At 37.8% G+C, this 14,630-nt stretch overlaps 1 protein-coding gene across 2 annotated transcripts in view; it reads left to right on the forward strand.

The window, feature by feature from the left end:
- The first annotated feature begins 262 nt into the window (after window positions 1-262).
- PLXDC2 (plexin domain containing 2) overlaps window positions 263-14,630 on the forward strand; it is a 518,304-nt gene continuing 503,936 nt past the window's right edge. Inside the window, exon 1 of one of the 2 annotated variants that reach the window (XM_052000461.1) lies at window positions 263-1,430. In XM_052000461.1, the coding sequence (XP_051856421.1) occupies window positions 1,319-1,430 (112 nt within the window). In that variant the 5' untranslated portion in view covers window positions 263-1,318. The remainder of the gene's footprint in view (window positions 1,431-14,630) is intronic. The other variant, XM_052000460.1, reaches the window with a different exon arrangement.

Raw genomic sequence — 14,630 nt, forward strand, 5'->3', positions numbered from 1 at the left:
CCTTCCAGCAGGCTCCGAGATGCATTCCGGTCCTGCTTCCTTTTCTCAGGCCCCCGCCGCCCTCCTCTTTCCAGTCAGTCTCCCAAGCTCTCCCTTTCTTTCTGCTTCAGCCTTCAACTCCTTCCGACTTCTCACAGACCCCAGGGGGAAAGCGCTGCCATTGGCCAGGTCGCTTCCGGCAGCCTGTTAGAGAGGAGGAAGGTGGGAGAAGCCTGGAGCAGAAAGGCGGAGGGAGGGAAGGAGGAGGGCGAGGGCAGCTCCATTAGCTCTAGCAAATTGCTGGAGCTGCCTTCACTCCCCAAAGTGTCGAGAGGCAGGGAGCCGCGGCTGGCGGGCTCTCTGGCAGTCACCAAACTATTTCGTCCCTTGCTACCATAGGATTTCTGCTCGCTCTCCTCTTGAGCAAATAGAAACTGTCTCAGGATAGGTTCCAACCTGACTTTTTCTCTCTCTCCTCCTCCTCCCCTCCCCCGCTCCTTTTGCCTTCTGGCATCGGATCTCTGATTCTGCTGCAGCCTGAATCTTGCAAACAGCTCGACTGTCGGTGTGGGGGCTGCTGTCTGCTTGGCAGCAGGGAGCATTGGCAGCCAGGGGTCGTGCTCTGGGCAAAGGGAAGAAGAGAAACTTGCAGTATCGGCGGCCAGAGACCCCCTCCATCCTGTCCCCGGAGACCTCGGGCACCTAGTGGGGGCTGCCTCTTCTCAGCGGTGGCAATAACAAGGTCGGGGAGGGAAAAGTTCCTCCTACTGTTGTTGTCTCGGGTTTGGAGGAGGCGCAGTGGTTTTGCTCACTAGGAAGTGGGAATTGTTTTGAATCCAGCTAGGAGAGGGGTCCCGACGCGCAGGGAAATCACCATCAGCAAGCCTCCGGAGGGGGCTCTATCTCACGGCGAAGAAGACCCCCTTTTCCCCCGAGCCCTTCACAATTTGACCAGAAGCTCAGGACTTTGCAACGCACTTTGCAGCCCGAGGTGCAACTGATTTGATTCTTTCCAGTTTTGCCTTGGTTTTGGACTAAGATCTGCTTGGCCCGGCAGCCAAGGAAGAGCTCCGGAGCGATACTGGGAACATTGCGCTGCCCCCTCCCCATCTCCTCCCATTTCTCCTCCTCCCCCCATCTTCCTCTTCTTTCCCCGGTACATGAAATCAGATCCAAATAAAAAGGCGACTTAATTCCGCTGTGATTGTGGTCTGCAGCACTTCTCCTTTCTTGCCCCCCTTCTTCCTAGCCCTCCTTCCTCAGTCAATCCTGCAGCTCAAAGGAAGAAGCTCTGGAAGAATAAATTCGGGGGGAGGGCGAAGGGGGAGGTGTCCGCGCTATGGCGAGGTTAAGGAAAGCCGAGCTGGCCACAGCTGGAGTTGTATTACTTTGCCACTTTTTAATGGACCGGTTTCGGTATGCGGAAGGGGAGACCGTAAATCAAACCAATGGTAAGCTGCGTTTTTACTTCTCTATTGTGCATGTGGGATGCAGACCTCTTTTTTTTTTTTTTTTTTTTTTTTTCTTTTTTCCTCGTAGGAAAGTTGAGGTTCAAGCTTCTGGGGGCAAACTTCAGCTCCAGACTGAAAGGGGAAGTAGTTGGGAAAGGGTAGATGGGGAAGGGGCCGGGCTGACTGTTTTTAGAAATGCCTCGGAGACGATACCTAGGGGGTTAGGGGGGGGCAGCAATTCGCAAGAGCTCCGGGCAAATGGGTCGGGCCGCTTTCTTTCTCGGATAACCCAGGATCTGCTCTCCCTAACGTTTACTACTACCACGGACGCCAGCCTCGTTTTCTTACTACCACCTGAGAGACTTTGAGCGGGGGTGGGAAGGCGAGATGTGTAGATCTCCACTCGGAGATTTTCAAAAAGAAACAGGTCCCACTGGTCTTGTCATGTCTGACACTTTATCCTCCCTGTCTCTCCTCTGGTCTGTCGCACCCTACCCAGGATGAAAGTCTGGGCCGGGAAGAGGTGGAGGGCGATTGTGTCTGTAGAGACAATCCTCTTTAACCTATTGTCCAGCCCTGATTAATTTACCTGCGAGCACGAACTTGTTGAGGTTTCCTCCCGTGCCTCCAGATTGGCTCCGTGACTGACTGATTAACTCTACCTGCCATCCCTATCCCTATCTCTTAGGTATTTCTACACCTTCCTCCTCCAGATGCTACTTTTTTTATTGGCAAAGCTTTCAGAGGGTGACCTCCTGCCAGCTAAGGCAGACCTGGTGGTATTTGCTACCATCAGCTGATCATCAGATCAAACTGGACCAGTCTGACTTGGTTCCTTTCTGACACTGTTAGCTGTTCTAGACTACTCCGGGTACCTGTGATATTCAGGATAGACGGAAATCTAGGTCTTGAGTCACTGAGCAGTTGCTTAGGAACACGGGTACCCAACCAGATTTCGGAAAATGGTGCCTTATGGTCACACAGGGGGAAAGGGATCTCTTGGTTAAAGGATGTGGCGGTATTTCTGAAGCCAAGATCATCTGAGAAGTGCATTAGAGCAAAGCAACAAGAAACTGCCTCAGAACAGCATGCCGTGACCATATTGCTGGCTGGAATCACAGGGGGAAAGTTGGTGCATGTTGAAGAACTCTCAGTTCTCCTTTTTGTTGTATCACATCATGAGGAATTAAAATGACTGTTTGAGGGTGATTTGGTTTGGTGAAGCGAGGAAGAGCTATGGGTGCCTAATAGAGTTTTTTCCATGGCAGATGCCAAGTTGCATCCTGAAAGATTTCTGAAAACGTTGTCAGTCCCCTGCACCTTTATAGTAAATTATGTCTATTTCTATCACTTCAATTTTAAAACGGATGTACAGATCTTGAGCTGGGACCCCTCTCATATCTTTTGACTTCATCATTTTGCTGAGAATCAACAGGTTACAGGACATTTCTATGTACCATGTCTGTTCTTAGAAGGCATTTAATAAATGTTTATTGATGGACACTTTAAAGTGGGCCTTTATTCTATGGAGTAGATTGTTCACTAGATTATAGATCTGTACTTTCCAAACATACAGGTGGTTGTTTCTTGACTTATAGGTTAAATTTTTAAACATTTCCCCGCTGCTGATCCATAATTCCCTGGTAAGAAATTAATCATTTCAATAAACTTGGTATCTACTCATGGTATAGTGGGAAAAGAGTAGAATAATGGAAAGAACAGTGGAGTAAGAGTTGAGGGAACTCTGCCATTGGGTGTGACCTTGGGCATGGGTTTAATTTTTGCCTTTGCCACTGTGTGTCACTTCTTTGATCTCACTTTCCTCATTAGTAAAAGTAAGGAGATAAGGTGGGATTGTTTCTAAGATAACAGCTCACAATTCTATAATGATTTCCATTTCGATTAAAATAGTTCAACAATGTGTTATGTGTGTATTTAACACTTAAGGAAATAATTTATCCAATGCTAAAGCACTGGGAGTAAGATTCATCTTTTATAGATAAAGGAATATTTCCTGAGTTGCTTAATTTTAAGAATTTCCTTAGCCTTAGATGAAGAAAAACACTTAAGAAGTTAATAAATAAAAAAGTCAAAATGGAAAATAGGACAGCAGCTATTTAGTTTTTTTCCTTGTTGATAATTCTTATTTTCACAAATATTTTGCTTCTGAAAATCATGTGTATGATGCAATTTGAAAATATTTAGTCTAAGTTCCCAAACTGAGGGTACAATTCATTCCATCTTATCTGGGCAGAGAACAAAATAGAAGAATGTTCCATTTGAGAATATAAAGACTATATAGCTGCCAGAAGAAGACTTCTAAGTTTAATTGGGGGTGGGGTGAGTGAGAGTCTCAATAACTTCCAAGAATGTAGATTAAAGTGAGGGTGCTTTGAAAAAATGAAGATAGATTTGCCCAGCCTGTTTCTTGAAATTAAGATATAAGAACTTACCGGAATGTTCTGTTGTATACAAAGGCATCTTTGCTATCATTCCCTTGTCGTCTCTTCTGTTATTAAAGGAAATCTTTAAAATAATTCATTAAATAATGCATATTCATCACATGTGTGGCAATTCTAATAGTATATTAAGTAATACTCTAGTACAATATATTTAATGGTGTCTCAAATGAAAGGAAACAGATTTTTACTCAGTAAAATTAGCATAGTATACCCACTCTCATCCCCAGGAACACACACACATACCCAGAGCAAGAGGAACTAGGATTTTTAAAAAGTTTAGGCCAAATTTAGAAATTCACCCATTTCAAAGTTTAGTTTTGGAAACGACAGCTATTTGTCCAGTACTTCTGGACATTTTATAAAAAGCAAAGAGATATCTTTTTTTTTTTTAAATTTATTTTTGACAAGGGAAGGTGGGGAGAATACCTGGTTTCTTATATAGATATTTTAACGCATACTGATTATTGTTTTCAGTTTTGTAGCCACTAGAGGGCAGAGAAGTTGTTAATTTCTGTGATACAAGAATCTTTTCAAAATCTTCCAGATTAATTATCCTACAATGTTTTCTCTGCATTTAGTTGTATGGATTTCTTGCCAGCTATAAAAGAATATCTATGAATGGGAGGAGGAGTTATCCATTTTTCAGATTTTTATACATTAATCATTTGACTAAAAATTTGTGAAATACACTGAGTAAACTAAAACAAATTCTTCCTCAGCAGCTAATAGGACAATTAAAGTTCTCTAGTGGCCAAGATGGTTTATTAATTGCATCACTTGAATAACATATCTTAAAACATTCCTTTATAAAATCATATTGTTATTTAGAGGCTTATTGTACAAATTTTTCTTGGGCTGAGTATTTGTAAATTACATGCATACAAATCTAAAATTATTTTTGTGTGTCTCAGAATCAAAACAATTCCTGAATGCTGATATTTACAGAAAAGTGTCAGATTAATTTCCACTCTGAATGTTTATTTACGTTTTTACCTTATAGATGGATCGCTATTATTTCTGCCTGGTGGCTACTACTTGAACTGATAAGAGACATGTCTATGTGAAGCTTAAAGTGGTCTTATTAAGTATAAAGGCATGATTTGATAACTCAGAGGAAGCCTTATATTAAATGCAGAAGTGAGAAATAATAAGAATACTGAATAGCTTGTCAAATATTTGCTATTCATTGTGCATTTTGCTATGAGCCGTGTATTTCAGTCATATCAAAAATACTGACAACAAAACTGATGAGGGATCAGAGGCCATGGTAATAGAAAACTTTGCATCAAGGCCATCTTCTGGTTTTAAGTGCTGTACCTAGCAACCTTCATCAGCAAAGCATTCATGCTTATTTGTACTGCTCTGATCCCCATTTCTCTAAGTCAATTCTGTTCTTCCTTCCCCCTCCCCCTTGCTCTTTTATTTCTATTTTCATTTGAAGTAAATATGTGGTTTGAAAGATTCCTCACTGGTGGAGTATTTGTTTTGAGAGCACCCCAGCTGACACATGCTAAAAGTGTTACAAGCTTTTAACTCCTTATGTACCAAGACCTGGAGAAAGGCTTTGAGGGATGGTTTTTTTTTTTTTTTTTTGGGGGGGGGAAGGAGGTATAAAAAAAAATATATAGTGAATTAATGGCTAAATTCATGATTGTTGGTTATTGAATGACAGGTTAATTAATTTAAATGATTTGTGACAGCAACACATAAAAGTACTTACTGATTTGAGACTCAGAGATAAAAGATCTTATTTTATTTAAGGAAGAGATGAAAATTTGGTTGGATCTTATGTGAGGCTAGATTAGAAACTAAATGTTTTTAAGGAAAACTACATTTCAGTTAAATTTTATCTTCAGAACTTCTGGTAGGGTGAAGTATGTTTGCATGCAGCAGAAGAAGGGAAAATACCTAATTAATTAGGCAAGGAGAATGCAGAAGGGAGAGATATTTTGCTTTGGGGAAATTGACCCTATAACAGGATTAAAAAAATTAATTTTCTACAGGTTTAAATTAAAAAAAAATTAAATTTAGAGGTTTAAAATATTTACTCTGCACAAAAAGTGTTTCACTTTTTAGAGGTGACATGTTTCTTGAAATAAGTAAAAAAATGAAAATTTGTGGGCATAGATTCTAATTCCTGCTCTGCTCTTAATGTTACCTTGATGTTACCTTAAGTGACTTACTTGATTTTATTTTTTTCTATTTTCAAATGTGATAATATATGTGAAAACATTTTGAATAACATACAATAGTATATACTATATGATATTAAGTTTTCATCTAAAAAGTTACCTCATAAACTATTTTTTAAAGCAGGGAATAATTTAGGAATAAATAGTCCCAAGTGCTTTAAAACCCAAAATAAGAAAGCTACAGAAGTCATCTAGAAAACTAAATTAAGTAACTAGTTGTGGTTATCATTCCAGATAATGGATATACAGCTTATTATGGATAACCCCTGAGAATACATTCCTTGTTCTGGTGTTTATTGCCAGGAAGTGTGTCATTATTTGAAATGAAACTTGGCCTTATATTCTCCTGTTTTATCTTCAGGGGAAATACTATCTCTGTGTTAAATTCCTCTGAAATACCTGAGTATTATTAATATGTTTATCTCCAGATCTCCTATCATCTGACTAATCTGACTACATTACTATTTCTTTATAGATATCCTTTTGCAAGCTTTTAGGTCTCTTTTGGCTCAATTTTCCATAGGAAGATTGCATGATACCAATAGAACTTAAGATCCCCAAGGACAAGAACTTTGATTTATGTTTTTGTATCCCTAAGTGCCTAGCAATGCCTTGAACATAGGGAGTGCTAAATAAATGTGTGTTGAATTGCATTAGAGGTGAATCTTTACTTCCTTTGGAATTTCCCAAGAGGAGGAATCTCTCAGGCTCCACAGTGGAGCTTTTGTGTGAATGAAGCCGTCAGTATAAAAATGATAGTTATGCTAAGTTATATAGAAGATTTTCCCCTTTGGTTGTCTTGAATCATTTGTTTGTTATTTAATAAGAGCAGAAGAATATTTTTCTGGGGGGCCAAAGGATATATTCTCTTCTCTCTCTCTCTCTCTCTCTCTCTCTCTCTCTCTCTCTCTCTCTCTGTCCTCCCTCCCTTCTTTTATCTCTCTCCCTCTCTTTCTCTTCACATCTTTCCTTTTGATAATCTCTCTTTTTATCTCGAATATTCTTACTTTCTTTTCCTAGGGATTAGACTGATGACTTTCAAAGTAGTTGAGTTCCTGTATTCCAAAGCTGTATTTGGGGATCATACTTAGGAGCATAACAAAAGTTTTTTGTTTTGTTGTTTTGTTTTGTTTTTTAGCCAATAACAGACAACCATATTGCTTGGTTAGGCTTTTTGTTATTTTGTCCAGAATCTTTTGCCCCAAAAGAAAACAAAACAAGTAAACAAAACAAAACAGCAACAACAAAAAAATAGCTCACTGGATTTAGAGTGAAAAAATTGGAGTTCTAGCCTCATATCTGACACTTTATTGGTACTTGTCCACTAATACTATGGGGATATGGTTGCTTACCTTGTTCCATGATTCACTAATTGGATAATTTTACAAACTAAGATTTAAGTATATAAATTTCACCAACAAAGGCAACCTGAATTGGAAAGACAGCCAGCCTCAGTGCAAATATCATCTCTTACATGTTCTGTTACTAGAATTCTGGACAAGTCATTTACTTTTTCAGTACCTTCAGGGATCTTCATTTGCAGAACAGTTGCTGATCTGCACACAGTCTTTTCTGATGAAATCCTAGGGGTGGATGTCCTCCTCTCCCCTTGACACATGGGGGAGGGATTATAAAGGAGGAATTCTTTCACTTGATTTCATGTTCACACTGATCTTCAATCTCCTCTTATAATGACCCTTTTTGTCCCTATACTGTCTCTGGTTAATTAGTACTTTTGGGAGAAAGTTGGCATCCTTTAAAAGTATACCATTGTAATTTAGCCATTCTTTGTCCCTGAGTTACAAAGACAGGGTCATCAAATATTTAAATTTATTTACTAATTTATAAAGTTACTAATTTACAAAACTAAATTTCTTAATGAAAGGGTGCTTTGCACAGTGCTTAGAGAACCTAGATTAGAAACAAGAAGACTCCCTTCAGTCCTGAGGGTCCTCCTCTGACTCTGACTGTGTCAATGGCATTGGTGTTCCCTATGTCAGTGAAATTAGATTGCCAAATTAAAATCTCCCACTTGGTTCAATGTTAACATCTTAACTTGAAATGTTTTGTTCAAACTCTGGGATATGATTTCCTAGACGCAAACTTTTCTAAGACCTCCTTTGAATGGACTGTTGGGGGAAGAAGGGAGAGAGTAGAGAGAGAGAAAGTGGCAGGATGGAGGGAAGAAGAGGATGAAGGGGAGGAAGAGGGAGGGAAGGAGGGTAAAGGAAGAGGAAAGGAACTGAGAGAAAGACAGAGACAGAGAGAGAGAGAGAGAGAGAAAGAGAAAGACAGATACAAAGATACAGAAACAGAAAAAAGAGTCCGAGAGAAAGGGGGGGAGGCAAAAAGGGAATGAGAGTGAGGGAGAAGAAGATAACATAAAGAAGTTAACTTATCAAAGTCCAAAATTATTAAACCATGTTCCCCCAAGGTCATAAAGTTAATAAATCGCATAATTGGGACTCAAATCCAGGTCCTCTCACTCTAAAATCAGTCATTATCTCAATCTATTCAGTGAGGTTCTCCTAGCCCAAGATGTTTCTACTTTGTCAGTTGCCCTTTTGTTTAAATTGATCTTGTTACCTAATAAACTTTAATGAACACTGTCAACTCGGACACATTTGACAACTCCGGATCTCTATGTGCACAGTCGGAGGTAAGGTTAGACAACAGAGGCATCCTATTATTGCATTCCAATCCAATGTCTTTTAAAAAACCTTAAAATTCACCTTGTTTTATTATATCATGGATTGTGAAAGATTTTGTTTTTGTATTTTTATCACATACTGGAATATTGTATAATGGCAAGATCATAAATCTAGATTTGTTTCTATCTGTTTTGATTCTGTCGTACTTCAAATTTATATTTCAGCTACTTATTTTGTTTCTTATTTAGCTAAATATTTACTAAATATGCTTTACATTTATTGCTGCTTAGCTTGATTGTAATGATATTAAATACAGTAACCACAAGTAGAAATTCTGATGTGCTTCACTAATATGAGAGGTCATGTTGAGAAGCAGCAATATATTCTGCTGTTGACATTTGCTAATAGTTGGTCTTTAATAGTGATGTGTATGTCAGTGTTTATCTTATCTCCCTCATTAAAATGTAAGCAGCTGGTGACCTGAGAATGTCTTTTTTTTGTCTACATGATGCAAGACTTGGATCACAGATTCAGGCGCTGGATGTGTTTTTTGAAAATGATAATTCTGAATTGGTCCTTCCAAAACAATGGTGTACTATGAAAACTACTAGCTTAGAATTTATTGTTCTGTTCTGTCCAGGGTATAAATCGAGGAAGGTCACAAGCAATTCTTAAGTGCTTATTCTTTGCCAGACACAATGCAAAGCCTTGGAGAGACAAATACAAGCAAATAGAAGGAGCTTACATTCTAATGGGAGAAGGTGACCTTAGAAATATTAGTGACTGCTAGCTTAAAATGAAGGATACAAAGGGTGTCATCTTAATATTATTTCAAAACATATCAGGAATGCCCACAGATGAGGGAGAGTAAAAGTCTTGTAAATGTGATGGGATGTTTTGTCTGTGTCTTCCGGTTCATAATAAACGTTAGTTGTACTTCACCTTGTAGTAGTAGTCCCTGGCGAAACTTAATTTAAAAGACAAACAGAAAATGTCATTTGGCCTCATTAAAAACATGTTCAAAGGACAGCTTTGGGTTGCTGGGGACAGAGTTAAGCCTCCTGGATTTAGGATTCTCATTAAGGTTTGCTACTTAGATAATTACTATCAACTTCAAGAAGGAAAGCTGATTTTTAAAAAATGTACTTATCTTTACAGAGTCTAGTCCCTTAAAAGAGAAAGATTTATGCATTTTTCTCCTGGTGGCTTAAAATGTAGTTTATTTCAAAGTCCCTATTGACCTCCATATTAACACAATTTATGACTGATTTCTACATATTCAACTCTTACATATGTGCCGATCTAACCCGTGTATCGTTCGTATAAAATAAACTCACAGTGTGTTTTCTTTCTTAATCTTTGTTATCTAACAATCATTATCTTTTAAACATCTGTTGCTAATTCCTAACATTTAACAAAAACCCAAAAATGTTTCCACAGTCATTGTGCATCATTTTCTAGAGAGAGCAATCACTTACAAGAAGATGGCCAGATTAGCTTAATCATTGGTTTGTAGGAATGCTTTTATTTCAGAGGTTTGTAAAATAAAGGAACCACATTTATTAACTACACTATGTAGTTTCATCTTAAATCTTACTGTATTGCTGTTTTGATAAGGTTACAAAAACGGATTTGCCCCACTAAAAGAAAAATATGGAATTTAGGATAGACCCATTATTTTCTCTACTCTATTGGTCCAGTTTCTTTGTTCATTCCATGAACTCATATGTACTCTAGAGTCTTCTTTTGTGTTAAATCTTGATCACTTAACAGTATAATCATATCAGAGATGGGAGATGTGGGAGATTGCCAACTCTCTAAAAGGCTTGGGTTTAATGTAAACTTGTAAGATACCAAGGATGGGAAGTTTCCAGTGACAAATAAAAAAACAAACAAACAAACAACAAAAAAAACTTGAAGATAAAGGTCTAACTTTATAAAGCCAGTGGGGGAAAATGTGTTCTCACTTTTATTTTTGGAGTTCTGTAAATCAGAATAATATTTCAAAGGGCATAAAACAAAAAAAAAGATTTAATTCTACACAGTGATTTATAATCCAATAAGGAGTATTGTCTGATAATAATAAGACCATTCATTAAATTGATTTCTCTAGAGAAGATGCTAGTGTTCAACTAGCAAGGGAAAAAAAGGAATTAATTGGAAAAACTAAGGTGGCAAAGTTTGGCTAGATATCATTAATATACTTTTGCCTGTTGTGACATGTATGGATTTCTTCCTTTTGTTATTGTTGTTGTTGAATCATTTGCAGTCATGTCCCCCTCTTCATGAGTCCATTTGGGGTTTTCTTGGCAAAAATATTTAGAATGGTTTGCCATTTCCTTCTCTAGATCATTTTTACAGATAAGGAAACTAAGTAAACAGAGATCAAGTGACCTCCCCAGAGTCCACATATGCACTCGGGTTTTAAAATCTAGTTCTGGCACTCTGTCCACTGTGCTGCCTAAATGCCTCCATTGCTTTATCAATTTAAAGAGAATAGCTCTTCCCTTCCATTTAAACGCTAAATTACTCATAGAATCACTTAATCTGTTTGGGCAGCATCACCAACAAGTTATGACTTATGTTCTTTCATGTCGGAATGCAAAGCATTTTCCCCTTCCAGAAATCTTCCACTTCATAGCAAACTTTGGTTTGGTCCAATGAAATGTATATTTTTACAAGCCCTAAGTGACTGTATTATTAAGCAGCTCATGCTCTCCAAAGGAAAAGAATCTCCTTGAAACACTTTTCTCTCCTTGCTATTGGCTGGGGATCCAAAATTTCATTCTGTGTTATTATCCAAAGTTGATGTAGGTAGGAGAATGTCCCATTGACCTGATAATCCCAGGTGAATGAACCACTTTATCATCTATTCTATACCAAATAATTTTTTCTAGGTAATGAGTTTTATTAAGTAGTGCACAGATCTCTGTTGATCCACTTTAGAAATGGGACAATACTAATATCCCATTTTATCTAGTTACTGTTATAGGCAAGTAGCTACACACACACACACACATACACACACACACACACACACAATATACACATACATATAGATAAATAGGAAGGCCAGTAGCGCTCTCTCTCTCTCTCGCTCTCTCTCTCTCTCTCTCTCTCTCTTTCTTTCTCTCTCTCTCTCTCTCTCTCTCTCTCTCTCTCTCTCTATATATATATATATATATATATATATATATATATATATATGTAGATATATATACACACAGAGACAGAGAGATATAAACTAAGAATCAGATAAAGAGGAAAAATCAAAAATATTTTAGAGTATGTTCTTACTTGGGTATTGTGACCCTCTGAAATGAGGGGTGAAGTATTCTAGATCAGAAAAAGGAAACCCAGCAACTTCCATCATCATTAATGGAATCTGGCCTGTGAATGGAGAGGAGAGTCTAGGAGATCAAGCACTGAAGTACTTCCTGGAGAGGAAAGGCTTCTAGGATGCTGTCTGCCAATATATATGTCTATATATTCAGGTGGGAGAAAGAAGTGTTAAAGGAAAGAGGATATAGGATGTGAAATTTAGAGCTAAAAAGAATCCTAAGGACTTGGAAGACTTGTTTCAGTGAAGAACATTTGAAGTCAGAATACCTGGATTCCATTGCCAATGATCACTAATTATGGGAGCTATTTAACCTCTGTGAGTCCCAGTTTCCTCATGTGCAAAATGAGGGGATAGAACTAAATGACCTTCGGGGTTTCTTTTAGCTCTTTCACTGTGATGTGTGAAGCCCTCATTCTGTACATAAGAAAATTGAAGCCCTTAAATGATAATGATTGGTCACATCTGAACTTGCTGAGTCAGTATTGCTGAAAATGCAATACTTTTATGGGGGGGGCACCATTTAGACTTAGTTCCCTGAAAAAATGGGAAGAGTAGTTAATATTATTCCCCAGCATTTTGTGGGTAGTTATATCATAAAAATGTAAGAAAGCTAAGTTGATTGAATTATTTGACTCTAGAAAGGTAGATCTAGTGGATCTCCAAAGTAACTTAAATTTTTTTTGGCGGGGGTAGATTTTATTTTGCTATGTGCATAGAAGCTCTTGTGGTATCTAACTAAATGACTGAATTTTTAAATGGTAGCTTTTTCAACCTTAGGTTAGTCTGAAGAATGACATCTCATAGAGTTATACCGGTAGAGAATCTAACCCTAAGGTAGAGAAGGTACTAGGTTAGATTTAGATGGAATTTGTTTGTATTGGAATGCTACTGAAGCAAGAAACAATAGACACTTTAGACTCTAAAGTTTAGAGGAAAGGGATATTTAAAAGTATTTTGACCAGTTTCACAACCAAAGTTATTGCATTTTGGGGGAAGAAGGATGTTGATGTATTCCCTAGTTTTGCATTGAATTCGAAGTAGTCCCCATATGAGAAATGAATTAAGGTATTTTCCTTTTCTGTAGTCACTAGAACATAAAGGGATTCTACCTTTTATTGGTAGAAAAAACTCCCCAGTGAGGAAAATGCTTAGAGACATGTCAGCACCTTCTCTGTGAGAACTGCCCAGAATAGAGACTAAATATCTAGGATCTCATGTCACCCCAAGCCTTCTTGACTCTGAGGCTTGTTCACTATTCTCTACATCATTATGCTTTTTTCTGTTCTTCTGATACAAGGATTCCCCCCCCCCTTTTTTTTGCGGTTAATATTTTATTTTATAATAACTTTATATTGACAGAATCCATGCCAGGGTAATTTTTTTACAACATTATCCCTTGCACTGGCTTCTGTTCCGATTTTTCCCTCCCTCCCTCCACCCCCTCCCCTAGATGGCAAGCAGTCCTATATATGTTAGATATGTTGCAGTGATACAAGGATTTTTAAGAGAAAGGATTTTTAGCATTTAAAATAGTTATTTAACAGTAGGTTTCATATTTTGCAAAGCCTGATTATGCTAAATTGATCTGTCCCCTGGGGACTTCTCCCACATCTGTATTATCAAATGCTTAGAGACTTCCTAGTATTATGTTGGTGGCACCTTTATAATGCTACTGGATTTTTTAATACTGTCCTTCTCGTGGTTTTGGAAAAATCTATAATGGAATATGGTAAGGTCAAAAATACTCTATAAATGAGATGATCATTGACTTATGATGAGCTTGTAAAATACTCAGACTTTTCTTTGTAAAAACAGTAGTAAAACATTCCTCAATAGTAGAAATAATAGGAATTCAAAGAAAGAATGATTAAGTTCCCCTCCTTAGAGTTTTTAAGGAACACTGGAATTTCCTTTTTTAGTATGGAAACTGTGAGCTGGCAAAGAAGGCTTTATTTCATCTCTACCTGTGCTTGCTGCCTGCCAGGTAATTCACAGTTTCTATCAATGATTGTTTTGTGAAATTATGAAGAGGATTGAAATGACTGATTGTGAGCACTTGTGTCAGGTTGCCTTCTAATGTGAAATATTCCTGAGTAAGTGGATTTAAAAAAAATATTTAGCATCTGTTTCAGCCAGGATTGAAATAATAATTGAAAAGTGAATTTGACTTCTTTCAGTCCCTAGTACATGGTATTATACATTCTGTGTGTGTGTGTGTGTGTGTGTGTGTGTGTGTGTGTGTGTGTGTATGCGCACGGGTGTTCTTCTGTGAGAGTAATGTGTATCTGAGACTATGTAGAGGGGCTTCTTTGAGAGAAAGAACATTGAATTAATTTGGGCCAACTTTTTTGGGTATATGGTAATTTTAAAATACTGACTCGTGCAATACAGGATAGTGACTTACTCTGTATTTTGATAAACTATTCTTTTGCACTTGTAGCTCTATAATTTGCTGCAAAAACCAGTACAACAACATTCAAAATGAATGCATTTATTTTTATAAAACATGTTGAAATTTTAATGAATCCAATAAATGTGCATCAATCTGAAGT

Source organism: Antechinus flavipes, chromosome 5, assembly GCF_016432865.1.
Source record: "Antechinus flavipes isolate AdamAnt ecotype Samford, QLD, Australia chromosome 5, AdamAnt_v2, whole genome shotgun sequence".
Classification (NCBI taxonomy): Eukaryota; Metazoa; Chordata; class Mammalia; order Dasyuromorphia; family Dasyuridae; genus Antechinus; species Antechinus flavipes.